This window comes from Cibotium barometz, chromosome 47 (assembly GCF_041138505.1).
Source record: "Cibotium barometz isolate CiBa-2024 chromosome 47, ASM4113850v1, whole genome shotgun sequence".
Lineage (NCBI taxonomy): Eukaryota > Viridiplantae > Streptophyta > Polypodiopsida > Cyatheales > Cibotiaceae > Cibotium > Cibotium barometz.
The window spans coordinates 23,481,145-23,500,851 of NC_141092.1; the positions used below are offsets into that span (position 1 = coordinate 23,481,145).

Here is a 19,707-nt window from a genome sequence, read left to right on the forward strand (position 1 = left end):
GTGTGTGTGTGTGTGTGTGTGTGTGTGTGTGAGAGAGAGAGAGAGAGAGAGAGAGAGAGAGAGCTATGCGATCTCTCTGAGAGACACAACATATGGGTCATATTTCATTTTCACTCGGTTTTTGGTCGACAAGCACCACGACTCACAAGAAGAGGGGACAGAGTCTCTGCTCTATGTTCTCACTTTTACCGCCTATGTGGTAGAGTCAAGCGCAACTAGTGTAGTAGTATCATAGTACCCTTCCACGGTACTGACCAAGGTTTGATTCCTCGGTAGCTTTTTGTGACCTTTCCTTTGAAGCTCCCGATATGGCACAACTTTTTCCAAGCTTCCTTTGAAGCTTATGATCGATCGCTAATGAACCTGGCACAGCAGAGAGAGACATGGGGATATGCCTAAAGAGAGAGAGAGAGAGAGAGAGAGAGAGAGAGAGAGAGAGAGAGAGAGAGAGATGGGGGCAGGCCTAGGAGTGTGTGTGTGAGAGAGAGAGATGTCTATAGAGAGGGAACCGGTTCTTTTTTGGAATTGTGGTTGCCGTCGCACAGCAATGTGCGGGTTCAATACTAGTAAGTAGAAAAGGAGCCATCATGCACAATGGGCTAGAGCCGCCTAATACAACATGGGTATAAGGTTCAGCCCAAGTCAAGTGAGTATATATTCTACCTTACATGATATTCTTATATACGTTAGAGCCTCCCATGCCCACGGGTATAAAGTATATATCATGGTATATATATATATATATATATATATATATATATATATATATATATATATTCCACCTTACATTAAGGGAAAGGACAAAAAAAAAGGGAGATAAGGTTGAAAGGTTATGAATTATGGAAAGATTCAATCTTTGACCAACCGAAAGTAAGTTTGACTCGTGTACACTTAGGTTTTATAAAGCGAAACGAACAGTTTAGACTTAGAATGATCGAATCGTATATATTCCACGTTACGTGATATTCTTATATGCGTTAGAGACTCCCATCGGGTATAAAGTATAGGTATATATATATATATTCCACCTTACACTAAGGGAAAGGAGAAAAAAAAAGGAGATAAAGGTTGAAAGGTACCGAATTATGCAAAGATTCAATCTTTGACCATCCGAAAGTAAGTTTGACTCGTGTCCACTTAGGTTTTATAAAGCGAAACGAAGAGTTTAGACTTAGAATGATCGAATCGTGGTTGGGGTTGGACAGGGCCAGAGCAGCTGCGCAGAATGGATCCTGACCAGGTTGCCAGAGCTTTCGTGGATCACTACTACTCCATCTTCGACACCAACCGGCCGGGGCTGGTTTCTCTGTACCAGGAGGGCTCCATGCTCACCTTCGAAGGTCAGAAGTTAGCGGGCGCCCAGAGCATCGTGGCCAAGCTCACCAGCCTTGCCTTCCAGCAGTGCAAGCACCACGTCTCCACCGTCGATTGCCAGCTCTCCGGCCCAGGTGGCGGCATCCTCGTCTTTGTCAGCGGCAACATGCAGCTCCCAGGCGAGGACCACCCCCTCAAATTCAGCCAGGTCAGATCTTCATTAAGGGATTTTTTTCCTGATGTATCTTAGATTGCATTTTAAGAAGCCATGTATCAGATTAGGGTCTTGTAGTACTTTTGATGCTTTCTCCATATCCAGGATGTTTTTTACTTAAGACATATGATACAGCTGGAGGATCAGGGTGAGTTCATCTATGGACATAGTAGATTTGTAATGATGCACATGCTTAGTGGAAGAGGTTAAAAAAAACAAAAAACAAAAGGAAAGAGACTTCTATTAAGTATGAAAAAGGCATACAGCAATCACGGCTTATAAGCAATCACGGCTATAAGCCGGAATAGAATAGAATCACCCCAATATGTAAGGTGATCTCAACCATTGAGGAGCATCATGGTGCCATGAAAGACCTGTGGGACTAGAGGAAAAGAAAAGGCCATGGTCCCACTCCCGCATAAATACACAATGTGCTTTGCCTACGTGGAACGAAAGGACCCCTAAATATGAGCCCAAGTAGCCATGAGAGTATGGATGATATCATCCCATATAGTGCTAATGCACTGAGACTCAAAAATTTGGACACCCTCGACAGCTTCCGTGCATCTAGCTCTCTAGATCTTCCATGCTGTAATACTGGCAACAATCTCCCAACTAGTGTCAATCCTTTGTTTGGGGGTGTATAATGTGAGTGAGGGACATCCTGCAACAAACCATGCTAGGCAATACCTCTACGAATGAAAATAGCAGTGTCAGTGTCTGTATTACTACTCTCGTAGAAAAGTTGCAAGACTTTTGTTGGAAGAGGTTTTCAATTTTGCTAGGGCCCCAATTGGCTAGCAAGACTCTTGCTAGAAGTTTGGAAGGCCAGTAGTGAGCATTGTGCATTTAACTTTAGGAGCTTGATGAGAAAGGTCAAGGGGATCTTGACCTGTCCATATTGGGGACATGTCTATTGAAAAGAAAATTAAAAGGTGGCACTCAGTCTCAGATTATTGGCCCTCTTCCCTGTTGGAGTATGCACAAGGGAAAGCGTAAACAAAACAAGAGAGAGAAGAGGGAGCAAAGGAGAGAGAGCTTGTGGACAAGATCACCTTTTATAATAGCATGAAGCTTTACAATGGCAATAGCCAACAAGAGGTGTTGTGCAAAGGACTTGGAATGGATTGACTACAAGTGAATATGAGACCTTTTATAGTGCAACGTGGGAGCTGGCCGACAGCTCCACGGCCTATAGAAAAGAGAGAAAAAGCATAAAAGCTCATAAAATAGGCAGAGTCCCATAAGATTGAGATGCACAATTCTAAGACTCCCTCTGCAGCTCATAGTGTGCAAGAGTCTAAAGAAGATAAGCTGATGAAGATGCAACCATGGATCTTCCAGTATTGCAGATACCTGAATCACCTCGGAGAGAGCATCCGCTAACTTGTTTCCTCGAAACAAAATGCCACCACGAACAACAAGGATCTTTGCTTGGCTCCGAATTCCAACACAAGTGTGCAGTGAACTCCAAGAATAAGACGATGAGTTGCTGGACACACCGTGCCCATAATCCCCAACAGTGGACTTTGAACACATCATGTTCCAAAAGCCTCGAACAATGAACTCGGAACAGATCCAGTCCATAGTCTCTGTTACACTAAAGATGACCATGTTTTGCGAGATTTTTAATGCTTGGAACTCCAACTCATGGGTTCCATGCACCAACAAATAGAGCTGCTACTAGTCCCCTCTCTCGCCCACAAACCTCCTCTGGCTAGAAGCACATGAGGAAACTACATGTATACTAGAGAAGTACACCATCTTGGTTCTCTCGAGCCGGAAGCACCTTGGGAGCCCTAGATGTGTTACTAGAAGTATCTGTATCACTGTCGTGTGTCGTGTCTTTGCCCTTCTTTTGAGATGAAGACTTGCCCTTGGTCTTGTCCTTCTTCTTGGACAAACAATCCTTGGACATATGTCCACCCTTTCCACATGAGAAGCAACGACCCCGACCTTTTCTTTTGAACTAAAGTAAGTGCCTGATCAGAACTGTTAAGAGACACCTTTATCTTACCTTGAGAAACGAGGACTCTTCCTCCAAGAGTAGCAAGCTAAGGTCATCAAAATCCAGTTGAGTGGTTGTGACCTGGCATCGCAAAGCTCGAGAAACCACATCATACTCCGGGGGAAGCTTGGTGAGGATAAGTATAGCCAATTGAGCAAGAGGACAAAATGGTCATGGATAACTTTGTCCTTCATGAGAAACGACTGTATAGAACTGCCAACAGGAAATAACAGACCGTAGAGTTTCCCTTGCAAAGTAACTGCCCTCATCGATGAATCTCGAGCAAAGAGATCCTCCAATTTGGACCATCCTTGATGAGCACTGATAAGAGTTTGCACGGCTGGTGAGACCTCCTTGTGATGGTCCGCACAAGCACTGAATGCGCCTTCGAATCACGATTCTCCCAGTCTTGTAATCCCATAAGGAATTTGTCCTTTTGATCCTAGGTCCACCTCCTTGAGTTCTGAGGACGCTCAAGCTTCTTCTCGCCTTGAACAATCTCCCATAAACCCTTGTGAATGAACCAGATCCGCATATTCAGCTTCCGATTGGCCTAGATGTTTTTGTCCAACTTGTCATCCTTGTTCCTACAAGGGGAGCCATATCCATAGAAACAAAGTACTCCTCTTGAGCACTTTGCAATGAAGCGAGGCACTAGGACCAATCAGGCCCCTCTCAAATCTGAGAGAGAAAGAGGCTGGATAGCAGCAAAACAGTCTACCAAACACCCAACCAGAGGGAGGGGAAGCCGGGTAAGAAGCAGAAATGTAGGGGCCGCTTGTTGGAATGCACCACACATGAAGAAACTGTTAGAAGTCATCTCCTGTCCAGTTTTATACACCAAGGCTTTTGTTGTGGGCGGGCACTTATCAGGTCTTTTATCATTTTTCCTCACTCCCCACATTTTTCACCTATTTTTCCCATTTTTTCTATGGCTTGGGTGGCCTCCGTATGGTGACAGGGGGGCATTTATGCTGGCCGACTGAATCTGTTCTGGCCGACTCACTGTAGCTGGCCGACTGGCTGTTTTATTGGTCGTGGAGATTCAGGACCAGTCGGCTGCCTGTAGCACAGGCCGACTGGTCTATGGGGCCATATAAATAGGCCCCCAGCCCCCCATTCCATTGTGTATCATATTCGGGATCTTCTTGTGTATATCATAGCAGAGTTACACGCCTACACCTCTCTCTCTCTCTAGTGCTGTTTTTCTGCATGCATTTTTTGCTCGTGTTCCCAGATCTGGTCATCATCTCCGCTGCATATTCTGACATGGTATCAGAGCCTAGGCTCTAGATAGGTCTTGGGATTTGTGTGAGCAAGAGGGGGACTCTTTTGGACTGTTCGGGAAGAGGAGAAGCAAGAGTTATGATGGAATCTGTTTTGGAGTCTTACGGCCTCGCTGATTTCGTCGTTGTTGGTGTTCCACGACCGGAAGTAGAGGAAGGGGAGCTACCGTCGATCCGAAAGGATCGGGAGGCTCAGACACAGATGTGGGATCGTGTCAACGCCAGGGTTCGTTCGTTTATCTTTCTCAACTGCACACCGCAGGTAATCAATCATGTAAAGCATATGACGCTGGCCAGAGGTATATGGCAGCATTTGGCTTCTCTTTACAACAGGGTATCACCCATGAAGAGGATTTCCTTGGAAGTACAGATGCGGGTTATGAGCCCTGCAAAGTTGTCGACGATGCGGGAGCATATTAACAAGCTGCAGGCTCTTCAGCAGGAAGTTCTTCAGGCTAGGAAGGAGATATCGCCAGAGGACATGGCCATAACGTTGCTGTCGCACTTGCCCTCTTCGTACTCAGCATTTTACTCGTCGTTGATTACTAGGGGCAGGCTCAGCACCATCACGTGGGAGGAGCTTGTGCCCATGGTCCTGGACCAGGAGGAACGATTCACGAACCCTCCTCGGGGTGGAGGTTCGGAGGCCTTAACTGGCCAACGGTCGAAAGGCCGTAACTCGGGCAAAGGGAAGGCTTCATTGGAGAAGTCTTCTAAGAAGAAGTCCGCCGCTGACCGCGAGAAACTGAAGGCAGAGAGGATCTGTAATGATTGTGGCGAGAAAGGCCACTATTGGAGGCAGTGTCCCAAGCGGAAGACCGAGAAGGGAGAAGATTCCTCAGTAGCAATCATGAAGACTCCGGCTTTTGTGCACCTGGAGGTGATGGACACCGATGTTTCATTTTCTTCAGGCAGGGAGGAGATTGGAGGACTCTCCGCAACGGATACTCGGGAGTGGATTCTCGATAGTGGTGCTTCCAGGCACATGACTCCGTCCCGTTCCGGTTTACAGGATCTCTGCAGGCTTTCTGGTCATATTCTTACTGGGGATACGTCCACTATCCCAGTTCACAGTGAGGGCAGGATGGAGATAGTTCCCGATGGCAGAGGGGGGAAGCATTCCTCCCAAGTGTTGTATGTTCCGGCACTTGGTTTTCATCTGTTGTCAGTGCATCAGGTTTGCAAGACTGGCATACGGGTGGAGTTTGATGAGCATTTTGTTGCTCTCCGGGACAAAGCAACAGGCCAAGTGGTTTGGGAAGGCGGAGTGGAGAATGGAGTTTACAAGCTTTCAGCACTCTCTCTCCCAGGTCCTCAAGTTTGTGATGAGTGGTAGTCTAGTAATGGCCACTTAAGTGTGGATACGTTGCAGGTGCAGCTTTCCGAGACCAGATGGTGGATAGCTTGCCAGTAGATGGCAGCAATTGGCAGGAACTTTCCAGTACTGATGTTGGTAGTTCTTGTGTTAGTCAGTCAGAGGAAACTGAACAGGTCACTTATGCTCTGATGTCTCGTCGTGTTCGGGACAAAGAACCTCCAGTAGCTGAGGATGTTCTTTCCACGGGGACCTTTCGGAAAGCCAGGCAGGTGACAGGTGCTTACTTGCAGAAGGAGGTGGTTTCTCCAGTCTTTGTGGTTCCGGATTCAGAGGGAGTGGTTGACAGGTTTCATCAGGTTTCTAGGACTTGTTTGAGCACCGTAACAGGTGTTGATCCTTGTGAGCAGTGTGATGTCTCTGTGACTCAGAAGCTGTATGGTTCATTGATCTGGTTGATGGACACCAGATTGAACAGGAGCTTCCTGATGAGGCGGTTGAGCTCATGGTTGCAGATGACTCTTTGGGAGGCAGGATTGCGTTTCCTATGGTTTCTACGGCATGCGAAGGATTAGGGACTCTTGTACACAGGAGGGGGATTGATGGATGGAGTCCGACAACACGGTTGGAGTGACTCGGTTTGGGGAGGAGATCCGGACACGAGGAGATCTACTTCAGGCCCGGGAGCAGTATTACGGAGCAGTAGGAGACAGTCATCTTTTGCCTTGTCGAGAACAGAGGCAGAGTATCGGGCTGTTTGTGATGCTACTTGTGAGGTGGTGAGGATGCAGAGGTTGTATTGCAGGTTTGGGCTTCCACTGGAGGAACCCATGGTCATCCAGAGGCACTTTGTTCGTGAACAGATCGTTGCTGATGACATCTTGCTAGAGTTCTGTTCGACGGAGGACAGTACGGTGGACCTCTTCACGAAGTCGCTCTCTCAAGATTTGCTCAGGTGGCACCCTAGCTCCCAATGGTTGGTTTCAGCTGAGAGGGGATGTGAGAAGTCATCTCCTGTCCAGTTTTATACACCAGGGCTTTTGTTGTGGGTGTGCCCGCCCTTATCAGGTGTTTTATCATTTTTCCTCACTCCCCGCATTTTTCCCCTATTTTTCCCATTTTTTCTATGGCTTGGGTGGCTTCCGTATGGTGACAGGGGGGGGTTTATGCTGGCCGACTGAATCTGTTCTGGCCGACTCACTGTAGCTGGCCGACTGGCTGTTTTAGTGGTCGTGGAGATTCAGGGCCAGTCGGCTGCCTGTAGCACAGGCCGACTGGTCTATGGGGCCATATAAATAGGCCCCCAGCCCCCCATTCCATTGTGTATCATATTCGGGATCTTCTTGTGTATATCAGAGCAGAGTTACACGCCTACATCTCTCTCTCTCTAGTGCTGTTTTTCTGCATGCGTTTTTTGCTCCAGATCTGGTCATCATCTCCGCTGCATATTCTGACAGAAACACCTTCCACTGCAGTCCTCTCGGTAAAAACAGCCTGTAGATCTCACACAACTGCTGTGAATGCTTGTAGAAGCAAAAAAATGCTGCCAACGGAAGCTTGCAATGGATGCTTGGAAACCAAACACAGGGGCAGGGCAGCCTGAAGAGGAAAACGCAGAAGTGAGAAGCCTCCGGGAGAAGGAAAACACAGCTATGATGAGAGGACACAGCCACTGTTTGATCTCTAGAAAACGCAGCTACTGTCGAAAAAATGCAGGTACTGTTGTGAACTCCAGAAAATGCAGATAGAAGGAAGGATCAAACTCGCAACGTAGAAGGCAGCCAGGTACCTAAGCGATTGATACCATGTTGGAATATGCATAGGCGGAAGTGTAGACAAAACAAGAGAGAGAAGAGGGAGCAAAGGAGAGAGAGCTTGTGGACAAGATCACCTTTTATAATGGCATGAAGCTTTACAATGGCAATAGCCAGCAAGAGGTGTTGTACAAAGTGCTGGGAATGGATTGACTACAAGTGAATATGAGAATCTTCTTATATAGTGCAGTGTGGGAGCTGGTCGACTGCTCATAGAGCTGGCCGACACCTCCACGACCTACAAAAAATAAATAAAAAGCATAAAAGCCCATAAAATAGGCAACATTGAGATGCACAAGTCTAACATTCCCTTGCTGGCCTCGATGACCAAATCAGTTCCATGCGTGCATGGGACCAAGATGAGCTCATTATTTGGATGACACGTGGGTTGTACACATAGAAAAGGGCATTCTATGCAAAGCAGAGGTATTTAGTTGCTCATCGTACTTTGTCTCCACCATGCTGAGGGTTTATGAGAAAGTTGACACCCTTGTTTGTGGGTTTTGAGAGAGTTTATGAGAAAGTTGACATCCTTGTCTGTGGATTTGGATGCACAAATGTGCAGGACGTGGGCGGTCAATGGCTCACCAGACCTTCATGGCAGCCATGACCATCTAGGGACCTGTCTACTCTACAAGATTTGGGTTTCAACTTCTGGGACAAGGACACTTTCACGATATACAGGATTGTGGCAATGACTCTCAGCTCATCATTGCCTGTGTAATGTTACCCTATTACTGTGGCTAGTGGCCCACAATTGCTTTGCAGTGGGTTATGTATTGGCTGACTAGCTTTGGGCAGATGACATTGTGAGCTAGTTTTTTCTCTCATGGTCTCTATGCCACAAGTGCTTTACTACTTGCAGCACCATTGGGTTGTAGCATGGTTCGAGGATGATGGATGAGGACTGCCCTTGCATGTGGAGTAGCACAAGAACATCGCCACTGATGCTTGCCATGTCTCCACTTTGCGGAACTTTGTAGTAGATTTGGACTAGCACTTGCTATTATGTACTTGATGCTAACCGTAGGGTTAAGTCACCTAATCTTGGGGTTAGGGGACACATGGATTAGGAAAAGCAGGCTGATTATAGGGGTCAAGGCTCATAAGTGTAGACAGTATACCGATGGCCCCTTAGGGTAGGTCATGGTAGATGTATTAGATATAGGGTTGGGTGGTGATCTCGATCGTGCAAAGCCTAATTTGGATCAATGTTGCTTATGTCTGATGTTTAGGGGATCTTAGAGAGGGTTTGGTGGTGACAAATCTTTGACAAATGGTATTAGACCAACCCTAAACCAACGAGAGGCATAAGGTGAAGCATGGAGCAAGATTTCTTTAAGACAAGCAAGCTTTAGTGACTTCAAACCACTTAGCCTGCCAGTTTCTTGTCCACAGGAATCACCTTGGAATCCTCCCACCCTGTGTGAGAAATCACTTTACTAGACTCTTCCGCCTCACATAAGAGTCTATGAGTCAGACCTCCACGCAAAGTGGAGTCTTCACAAGAATACCACGCCCACAAGTGTATGGGCAGCATGGGAAGCGTTCCTCACGCTGTCCAATACTCTAAATGATAGTCATCACTCGTCACATGGTCATGACGATGAGAAAAACCATGGGATGGGTGCTTTAGCCATAAAATTGATTTACAGTCTGTTTAGCTGATTTTTGGGTGACATAATCCTCTGAAAAACACTTTTTAGGGTTTTTGAAACAGTTTTTTGGCTTTTGCACAGTTTTAGGGTTTTTGCACAATCCGTACAGCATGATTGCACAATTGTCCATGCACGTCCATACAATGATGATGTGGCAGGCTGCTACTCCTGGCTGTGCAACATTGGTGAGAGAGAGAGAGAGAGAGAGGGGTTGCTTCCCTGGGTATGTCAAAAGCGGGCTTGCCCACTTATTCATATTTTAAAAGCTGTTTTCCCCAAAAACTCTTGTGAGTTTTTAATAGTTTTCTTTTCCATACTTTGCGTGCATCAAGGCTTCAATAATAATGTTTCCCTCAATAAAACATGGACTGGCCATCACTTCTCGGCGCCCACACTTTTAAAATTCCTTAAATCTTGATAATTGTGTAAAATATTGATAATTGTCTGGAAATCCCATAAATTTCAGACATGTTGACAATGCACATCAGATTTGGCCTTACAGGACATCTCGGACAGCCACACGTGTGCGTAAGCATGTTTAGAAAAAGCAGTTTTCTAAAAGAAAGAACATGGTGTGCCTAGAGAAAGCGTGGGAAAGTGTTATTTTGGGACACTTACCTAAAAGCATACGTTAAATTCAATCTTATTCAGTCTCTCTCTTTTAATAAGAATATTTGAAAAGCAGGCTTTTCTAAAAGCTTAGCTTTTCAGCCCTCTTCCTGAAATAGAGGCCCATGCCTCCTCTTTCTTTATTTGCCTTTGTGAACTTGTGAAGATTATGGATTTGAGGAGCGGGAAAGCATGGACCAGCCCTCTTTTCTCTTGTCTTGTGGTGAGTGCTTTTCCGCTTTTTGATGTGGAAACACCCTACCTTACCTTCTCTCTTTTTCGCTTGCACGACGGTGGATCTCACTTGTGAGAATGATGTGCATGGCGAAGTCTAAAGACCATCATGTGGATGATGAGGAAGGCAAGGGACAAGAGGTTGAAGTGCTTTATGTAGAAAAAAAATGATTTTGACTACGAGTTAGGGATGTAGGGGTTGAGGAAACCAATCAGTTGACCCCATCCTATAAGGTAAGCCATTGTGCCTTGATTGGGTTTGCGATGAACATGTTGAACTTGACCACTTGTAGAAGTAGAGAACGATCCCCTCCCCCCCCCCCCCCCCCCCCCCCCCCTTGGGGCGGCTGCGTGCTTGGTGTCTGGTGGTTACCTAGCAGTCCCAAATGCTGGAGACAAGAAAGTTTGGTTGTGCCCCTATATCTGTGTGTTGCATCTCTTAGTGTCTCATAGTGAGATGGTTAACTAGCAGCCCAAATGCTGGAGACCAGAAAGTATGGTTGTGCCCTGATAGTATCGTCTTGCATCTCCCAATGCCAATCTTCGTCTACGAGTTCTTTGGAGTTCTTGGACCTCCATCTCTTGGCTGTGCTGGGTGCCCCTTTTAGCCTCCACATAGTATAAATGACAATGCATATGCCTTGGGGAAGATGATTTGGATTTTAAGGGCACTTTTTACTTTGGGGCATAGTTGCATCAAAAATAGGTCTCAAACAATGCGAAACTTTTGAAGCCTTCCAAGAAGCATATTGTATGTTTGAAACTAATTTTTTGTTAAAAAAATTATTGTGACCCAAATTCCAATAGGTGCAAACTCGTACTTGCTTTGCGCCACCCTGTGCTGGCTCATGATGGCCTACACATTGCCTGGATTGCTGCGTGTTGTCACTAGCCTGGACATTTCCCAGTATGAAAGGGGTCTGGTGGACTCTAGGATGTCTAAATATTTGGAAAGTACAAGCTTTGGGAATGGGGGATTATCCTAGACTACAAAGGACCACACTACTAAAATTTAGGGGAGTTGCTATTTTTGGCCCGACTCCGCTGGAAATTTTGTTCGCGTCATTACATCTCGAATTGAGCAGATACCAAGAGTTAGCAAAGTACCAATTGGGATATTTTTAGAGATAAAGTTTATGGAAGGACCCATCTCTTAGATTGGGACATGTGGCAAGAAAGTGGACCAAAGTGAGACAAGTGGCCAGACACTTGTTAGAAAGTGGATCAAAGTGAGACAAGTGGCCTCACACTTGTCACTTCAGCTATTGTGTGGCTCTCCACTTGTCATTGTAGCCTTCTCTTGCCATTTTAGCTCATGGGAGGCCCAAATCTGTAAATTGGAGCCCTCTCTCTTCATTAATGGAGACTCTCTTGCTGCACACTAGCCTCTACCACCGTTACAAGCTGCCCTAATGATGGCTACTCTCTTTCTCTCTCTCTTGAAGGCTGCCCATGAAGAATACCAGCTGTTGGGGACTGTTTTGGAGGCTTCCATCGCGAAGAAATATTGAAGGCAAGGGTATTTAATCATTTATTATGATTTCTAGCCATTGTACTTGTTGTACCAGCCCTTGTACTTGCTGTACCAGCCACTGTACTGGTTGTACAAGCCCTTGTACCTACTGTACCAGCCATTGTATTGGCTATACCAGTCCTTGTACTTGTTGTACCTACTGTACCAGCCATTGTACCTATTGTACCAGTCTTTGTACCGGCTGTACTAGCCATTGTACCTATTGTACCGGCTGAATGGAGAGCTGAACTTGTTGTACCAGCTCTATTGCATGAAGACCCATGGTTTTTGGGGAAGAATCAGTACCCACACGGAGGTATATGGATTATATTGTTGGCTCGGCATTTCTACAGCCTGTGTTCCGGCTTGGTTGCCTCGTGTTGGGCTGTGTTATGGCATTTGTATATGGATAATCCGGCATCTCCCGTGGGGAGAGTAAGGCCCTCAAAGCTTGTACGTGAAATTATTCTCCTTGGGTAATAAAATACTCCAAGAGGGGGGTTGGCCCATTCCGGCCTCTATGTGGTGTCACATGTGTAAGTTCCATTTTCAGCATTTGTGGATGTTTAAGTGTTTTAATATGCATTGATGGATCAACAAGTGTGTCAAAGGCCCCTGTCCCCCGGGCATCGCCGCGAGTTACACGTGCTGCTCTTGCTTGCTTCTCAATGCAAAAAGAGTAACCTTTTGCGTTGGGAAGCAAGCTGACCCTTTGTTGTATCCCCCCCCCCCCCTTCTCCCATAAAAAAAGAAAGAAAGTATGTGTCACTGAAGCATCAAAATACATGTTGTTGATATGCAAAAATGTAACGCAACAATACTACTACTACTACTAATAATAATTATATATATAGTATCAAAGCTTCAGCTTCAAGCAGATTTTGAGATGCTACTGTTGCCCATGTCCCACCCACCCTTACTGCATGGCACATGGATGAATCATGAAACCATCGCTTGTGTCTAGTGGTGTGGTGACCAGGCAACATTGTATCAGTATCAGGTTCAACAGTGTTAAAACATTGATGGTGTTCCAGATGAAGGTGCACAGTCCAAGGAGAGTAACACAAGACATGGAAGAAGTTTCCAGGAGGTAGGTTGGTTGGTGGTGTTCCACAAGACATAGTTGCATTCCGTACCCGTACTCATCCGATGTGTACCTTTAGTACTTTCCGTACCACTTCATACGTATTGTACCTCATACGGATAAGGTCTGCGTACCAAATATGAGGTTCAATGTACAACACTTATTTGGCTCATTTTTTAATTATTTTAGTCAGTGGTCATTGCTCAGTAGTTAATAGATTAGTTTTCATTTTAGCATTACCATTTTCTTTCGGGCATACGAGGAAAGGCTTTTAGGCAACGGTTCCAAGGGAGGATGATCCTCCAAGGGGTGGAGTGAGAGTGCGAGACTCAATACTTAGGAAAAGAAGATCAAAGAAAGTGTTTAGGGACAAGGCCTAAAGGGATAGGAGACAAAGTGGAACAGATGCACAGGTTTGGAGTAGAATTAGAGAACAAGGCAGGGTTTTTAGTAAAAAAGTAAGGGAAGGATGACAGGTTTGGGAGTCCACGAGGAGACGACAGTCATCCAGGGTCAGAAAATGGAATTCCGTCATCGAGTTTAGTAGAAGGGGAAGTCATGTGCATGCATGTGGACATGCTTATCCCTATGCTATTGTTGAAGGGCAACAGAGAAGCAGATCTTTTAGGGCATGACCAGGGACAAGAGGACCCCATAAGTTATCCCAAGGATGAAGGAATTGGTTGGCAGGCTGCTCAAGCATAGTCACAAGGGACGGAAGGGACGGACGGTTGGAACGGAGGGACGGTGAGTTGGGACGGATCAGCAACGGGGACAGCAGGGGACGGTCGGACGCCCCCCTGGAGGCGTCCCTCACAAGGGACGGGGAAGGGGACGGCCGACGGCTGTGGGGGACGGCACTGTGGGGGGACGGCAGGGAGCCGTTGCGAATGTTTTTTTTGCCCGTTTATGGCTGTTTGGCTTGGCTGTTTCTAGCCGTTTATGGCCATTTGGGGATGCCTTGAGCCATGAGGCTTGGCCTTTGAGGCTTGGGCCTTGGCCCTTGCCTCTCTCTTGCCTTGGCCTTTAGGCTTGGGGCCTTGGGCCTTGAGGCTTGGCTCATGCCTCTCTCTCTCTCTCTCTTGTCCTTGCCTCTCTCTCTTGCCTATCTAATATCTATATAAGAACAAGGCTACAAGGCTACAAACACCACACACACACCCCTTCAAGTTTTCAACTTTCAAGGCTTCAAGGCTTCAAACTTCAAAGTTCAAGCAACTCTCTTTCTCAAATTTCAAGCCTCAAGCCTCAAGCTACACTCTATGAGTGTATCTACTCTCTCTAGTCTCTCTCCCTCAAGCTTCATTGATGTACTTTCAAAGTAGAATAAGTGTAGAGTAGAAAAACTTTTAAAAAAAGTATTTTTTGAGTGCCGTTCCCTCCCCCGTCCCCGTTCCCTACTTACGGCCGTCCCCCGCCCTGTCCCCGTCCCCTGTCCCTTGTGACTATGTGCTCAGGGGACTTTTGGCATTGTCGGCTACATGTGGATTTTTGTTGGACTATTCTATGGGCTGGGAGCAGGTCGGCCAGTTGGGGCTGCTCTTGAGGCCTATAAAAGGCTTTTGCCATTGAACCATTAGACTCATTCAATTCTTTATGGGCTGGATCACTAGACTAGGACTTCATGGAGTTAAGAACAACCTTTTGAAGGCGCAGCCTATGGCTTGCCAAGTTGTACACCTTTTTGTACTATATTGAATATACTGAAACTCAGCTATCTCTCTCTCTTCTCTCCATCTCTTGCTTGCGTTTTGCATTAGGTTGTTCTAGGATAGGTGTTTAGGGCTGAAATAAGACTGTGTCCGCTACTCTGACTCCTAGTGTGGTGTCTTCTCTCTGTACTCTCTCTTTTGTTGTTTTCTTGAAGATAAGCTAGGTACCCATGCCACAGCCCTTATGAAGGCTTGTTATAGTATGAAACCTCGACATTTCATATTTGTATTAAACATATGAAACACTCTTCATATGGAAGGTTTCTGAAATGCCTGGGCAGTGGCAACTATGCTCTGGGTGTATACACAGTGGGGGAGGGGGACATTAGTATTTGTAGGTGGTTCATCAACTAAGTCCACTGAGCCAATGCCCTATCCTAGGCTTGATTAAAGTGTTACAAGGCAAGGCATATTATGGTTGCATATGTAGGTGGCTCGTAAGTTCATTGGACCGATGCTCTGATCCCAAGCTTTGACTAAAGTGTCACAAGTCGAGGCATATTATGTGTTAGAGAAGAAAATGAAGAAAAGCCCCACAGGGAGGATTCTGAATGGATCCTCTTAAGACGAGGCTTATTATGGCTAGTGGAGAAGGAACCCCACTTCCCATCATGATGGAGGAACAATCAAGCTCCATCTAGGCTCAAAATGAGCCGCTTGGTATCATTTCCAAAATCTAGATTTCTCTGAAGCACTAGGAGTAGAACACCAGTGGGTCTTTTAAGGTGGTCACTTCTGAAGACTTGGTAGTAGGAAAAAGGAAAAGTGCCCACATTGGGTTGTGAGGTCGTAGGTAATGCAGTAGATAGCAGTTGGGTGGGAACCATTGCAAGAAAGAATGGTCAAACCAGGCACAATCAGGACATGCGCAGGATGCCACCCAATGAGCTAGGGTGGCCTGCTTGATTGTGAGATAAGTTATGTCTTCAGAGTTACAGGGTTCTCTGGCTGGCCTAGAAAGGGGCTCATTGGTTGTCCAGGGCAGTACTTCCCCTGTACCTGATCTTTGTGTAAAGGATTACAATGGTACTGGTGGCACATAGAGGTATGGTGTCATGTTTTGAGCGTTATTGCCACTAGTGATGGTAGGCAAAAAGTGTAAGGTCTCCATAGACCATCCCAAGGATTATCTGATCTAGACCCGAAACCCTAATGAGGTTTCATAGACCACCGAAACCCTAACAAAGTTTCATAGACTCCACATCATCGTACGCATCGCATGAGTCTGATGGATTGTGGCTAGTGACTGACAACCCAACCGTAGGTTCAGTGCCCCCCAACCCCCCCCCCCCCCCCCCCCAACCCAAGCGTGAAGTCTAATTGCCGCAAGCCTGCTTGGTACCGATGGCCCCAATCTAGCGTCCCATACCACCAGGCCAAACCACCCACCCTGCAGGTCCATGCCACATGGCCACAAGATCCTGCATACTTCCTTGGTTGCCATATGCCACCGCGTTACTACTTGACCTCTCCTTGCTAGCCCCCTTAGCCCACGTGAACCCTTCAGGTCCCCACGCCTCGGCTAAGCCCTTAACCCTAATCTTGGGTAACCCCAACCCTAATTTTGGGTTAGCACACACTCCAAGATGTAACAAAAAGGCAGGTCCGAGAAAGGGAGAGATAATGAGCTCGGAAGGCTGGGCGGCAAGAAGCAAAGGGAAATAGCAGTCCCACTCTGGGGAGGGGGCTGCTGTGGGTCTGTTAAGTGGCATATAACTATGGGAGACTGTCGTATTAGATTGGACATTGTTTTATGACCTCATAGATATATCTTGCTTGCAGCATTAGTAGGTGGGCTTCAAGATTGTTGAATGTGAAAGAGGAATTTTTTTTCACTAAATCATGGAAGTTTGGAATGTCTTAGTATTGCCAGTCAGAGATGTCAGCAGGGATCGAACCCATGGCCTCTGCCAGCAGTATTGCAAGGCTTGATATTTCTATTGTGCTAAATTGTGGCCATTTGTTATGAACAGATGTTTCACCTGCTACCTACTGCCCAAGGAAGCTTTTATGTTCACAATGATATTTTCCGGCTGAATTATGCCTAGGCAAGGTAATTTGTCTCTCTCTAGTCTAGCCTTTCTTTGTAGAGGTCAGTAATATTTTGTCCTATTAGCACATTTTCTCCTTAATTTTCCAATTTGTCTTGCTTAAGGTTTTATTATTTTTCAGGCAATTACTTATGGCAGGATGTGTAATGCCCAAAAGACACAGGATTTTTTTTAAAATGTCTGAAGCGTACTGCATTGCAGTTCATTGCTGATTAGGATTTCTAGATATTACAGCCGTGTTATGCTTATCAGCCTATGGCTTTGCACGTTCTTTTAGATTTTATGGTTTTGTGAAAGATAGGAATTACCTCCGGATTATGAATGTTTGAATTCATATGCAAGACATCATATAATTGGCTGGCAAATTCTCTCTTCCTATTTATCTGGGTCATCTATCACCATAATTTATTGGAATGAATGAAGCATAATATTTACCAATGCCATGGTTATTGATACTTGATTCAAGATGTCATCCTCCAAAGACCTAGCAAAACACACACACACACACAAAAAAACACGAAAAGGTCTTTTGACCATAGAAAATATTTGATAGATGGTTGGATACCAAGTCCAAATATGAACGAAAGGTCTTTTTGTTCCTTGCCTCGTGCCAAAGAAACGTTTTGACAGGTTTAACTAGACCCCGCGCGCGCGCACACACAAAAACACGAAAAGGTCTTTTGGCCATAGAAAATATTTGATAGATGGTTGGCTAGACCAAGTCCAAATATGAAAGAAAGGTCTTTTTGTTCCTTGCCTCATGCCAAAGAAAAGATTTAACAGGTTCAACCACATCTTCCAAGAATGTATAGTACCAAGAAAGGGGTGGGAATAACATTGAATATAAAACGAAGACGTTAACAAAACCACCATCCCCCTACTTGCTATCCGTCTTTATGCAATTTACATGTTTTTTTCCTTGTGTAAAACTAGTTAGCTTGTCTAGAAGGGGAGTGTGTTCCTTGATAAACATCCTAAGGGACTTCACACTTAAAAGGAGTAGAGTGTTAAAAGTGAGCATAAAGATCAAAAAGCAATCCTAATTAAACTCATATCCGCTCATGTCTCCCGACCTTTAATAATAATTCCAAACCCTAGGATTACTAGTGTGCCTAGGCTAGCATTTTTCTTTGGGTAGGGAATTAAAAAAGTCTGAGAAACCTAAGTTTAAGTGAACCAAGTGATAAAAGGCCATACGTGAAGAGCACTTAACTTATCCACTTAGTTTGTAAATAAGCTAATTTATAAACATTTAGATGGACTTACATACCTAATTTTACATTGAGAGTTATAGCCCATTGGCTAGTGGCATCACTAACAATTGTGAGGATTGGGGGTGCATGGTAGGACACCTAGGATTTGAGGGTGTGAGCTTTGCCATGGTTGCTTTGGTCCCTAGCTTGAGGTGGCTTCTTGTTGTACTCGGTTTGGAGGCTACGATTAGGTGGTGAATGCTAGTTGAACCAACCTATGTTCTTGTGGATGTACATACATTTTTGGAGCTATTGCATGTGGATTTCAGTGGCTTGGACGTGCTTCTCGAGCATACAGTTATGAGTGTCGATCTTAGGTGGACACACACATAAATGGATCTCTTTCTTGGGGTTTTTCAATTTGGTATTAGAGCTCATTTTCTTAAATAAAAACTAGAGCTATGCCCAAAGTATTGCTTTAGGTTAATCAAGTATCAATAAGATTGTTAATGGTTCAGTTTATGTGCATAAAATTTATGCATGTGTATTGATTAAATTAATGGAATTAAATCAACCATGGTAAAGCACAAGGTTTGATTTATTTAATTTTTATCAAAGGTTGTAACTTTAAATTTATATATGGTCTTTTTGTGCACATAGAAATTAGACAGATTCATGCATTTGGAATAGTTTGATTGTATCAGAATGGTTGGAAATAAACCTTAATAGGCTAATTAATTGGTTTAGAAATCAAACTCGTATTTGGTTTAAACAAATTTGTTTAAATGGGCTGAGGCTTGATGTGGTCTATGTATGCTTCAAAATTTGATTTATTGCATCTTTGTAGGCTTGCATGTATTGGGAAAAAAAAAGCTTACTTCCATTGGGAAGTGTGGGGAGGCAAAAGTTCCAATATGGTGACAAATAGCTTGTGGGAAACCCTCCCATTGAGTGTGGGGGCATAGGTGTCCTTTGCCAGTAAAGGGCTACTTTCATGCCACATGTCCAGTTCTTTCCCACAAATCCCCACACCAAGTGAAAAGGATAGTAGAGTTGACTTTTCATCCTTCAAGCCTTCTGAGTATGGACTCAATTATGATGAGACATTTAGTCCACTGGTTTTTGCGATTCATTGGATGCATCTAAAGTTGGGAGTTATACCAAATGGATGTGAAGAATGCATTGTTGAATGGAGAGTTGCAAGAAGAGTTGTTTATGGAGCAGCCACATGGATATGTACATCCAGAGTTTCCCACACATGTATGTAGATTGAAGAAGGCATTGTATGGTTTGAAGCAAGCACCATGAGGTTAAAGTGACAAGATTAGTAGGCATCTCATAAGCATGTGTATTGATTAAATTAATGGAATTAAATCATGGTGAAGCATAAGGTTTGATTTATTTAATTTTTATCAAAGGTTGTAACTTTGAATTTATATCATGGAAAAAATAGGCTTACTTCCATGGAGGCAAAATTTCCAATATGGTGACAAATAGCTTGTGGGAAACCCTCCCATTGAGTGTGGGGGCATAGGTGTCCTTTGCCAGTAAAGGGCTACTTTCATGCCATATGTCCATTTCTTTCCCACAAATCCCCACCCCAAGTGAAAAGGATAGGAGAGTTGACTTTTCATCCTTCAAGCCTTTTTAGGACTTTTTGAGTATAGACTCAATTATGATGAGACATTTAGTCCACTTGTTT

The 19,707-nt window shown here is 44.9% G+C and overlaps 1 protein-coding gene across 1 annotated transcript; it reads left to right on the forward strand.

Moving 5' to 3' along the window:
* The first annotated feature begins 1,158 nt into the window (after positions 1-1,158).
* LOC147611524 (nuclear transport factor 2B-like) lies at positions 1,159-17,254 on the forward strand. The gene is made up of 3 exons (XM_086784629.1): positions 1,159-1,522; positions 16,735-16,814; positions 16,934-17,254. Exons 1-2 carry the CDS (start codon positions 1,226-1,228, stop codon positions 16,807-16,809), a joined length of 372 nt encoding a protein of 123 aa, XP_086640755.1. The 5' UTR covers positions 1,159-1,225; the 3' UTR covers positions 16,810-16,814; positions 16,934-17,254.
* Positions 17,255-19,707: the final 2,453 nt, after the last annotated feature.

Coding starts and splice junctions, on each gene's coding strand:
- LOC147611524 (XM_086784629.1), top strand. CDS start 1,226: ATGGATCCTGACCAGGTTGCCAGAGCTTTCGTGGATCACTACTACTCC. Junction 1,523..16,734: donor ACCCCCTCAAATTCAGCCAG/GTCAGATCTTCA, acceptor TGTTATGAACAG/ATGTTTCACCTGCTACCTAC.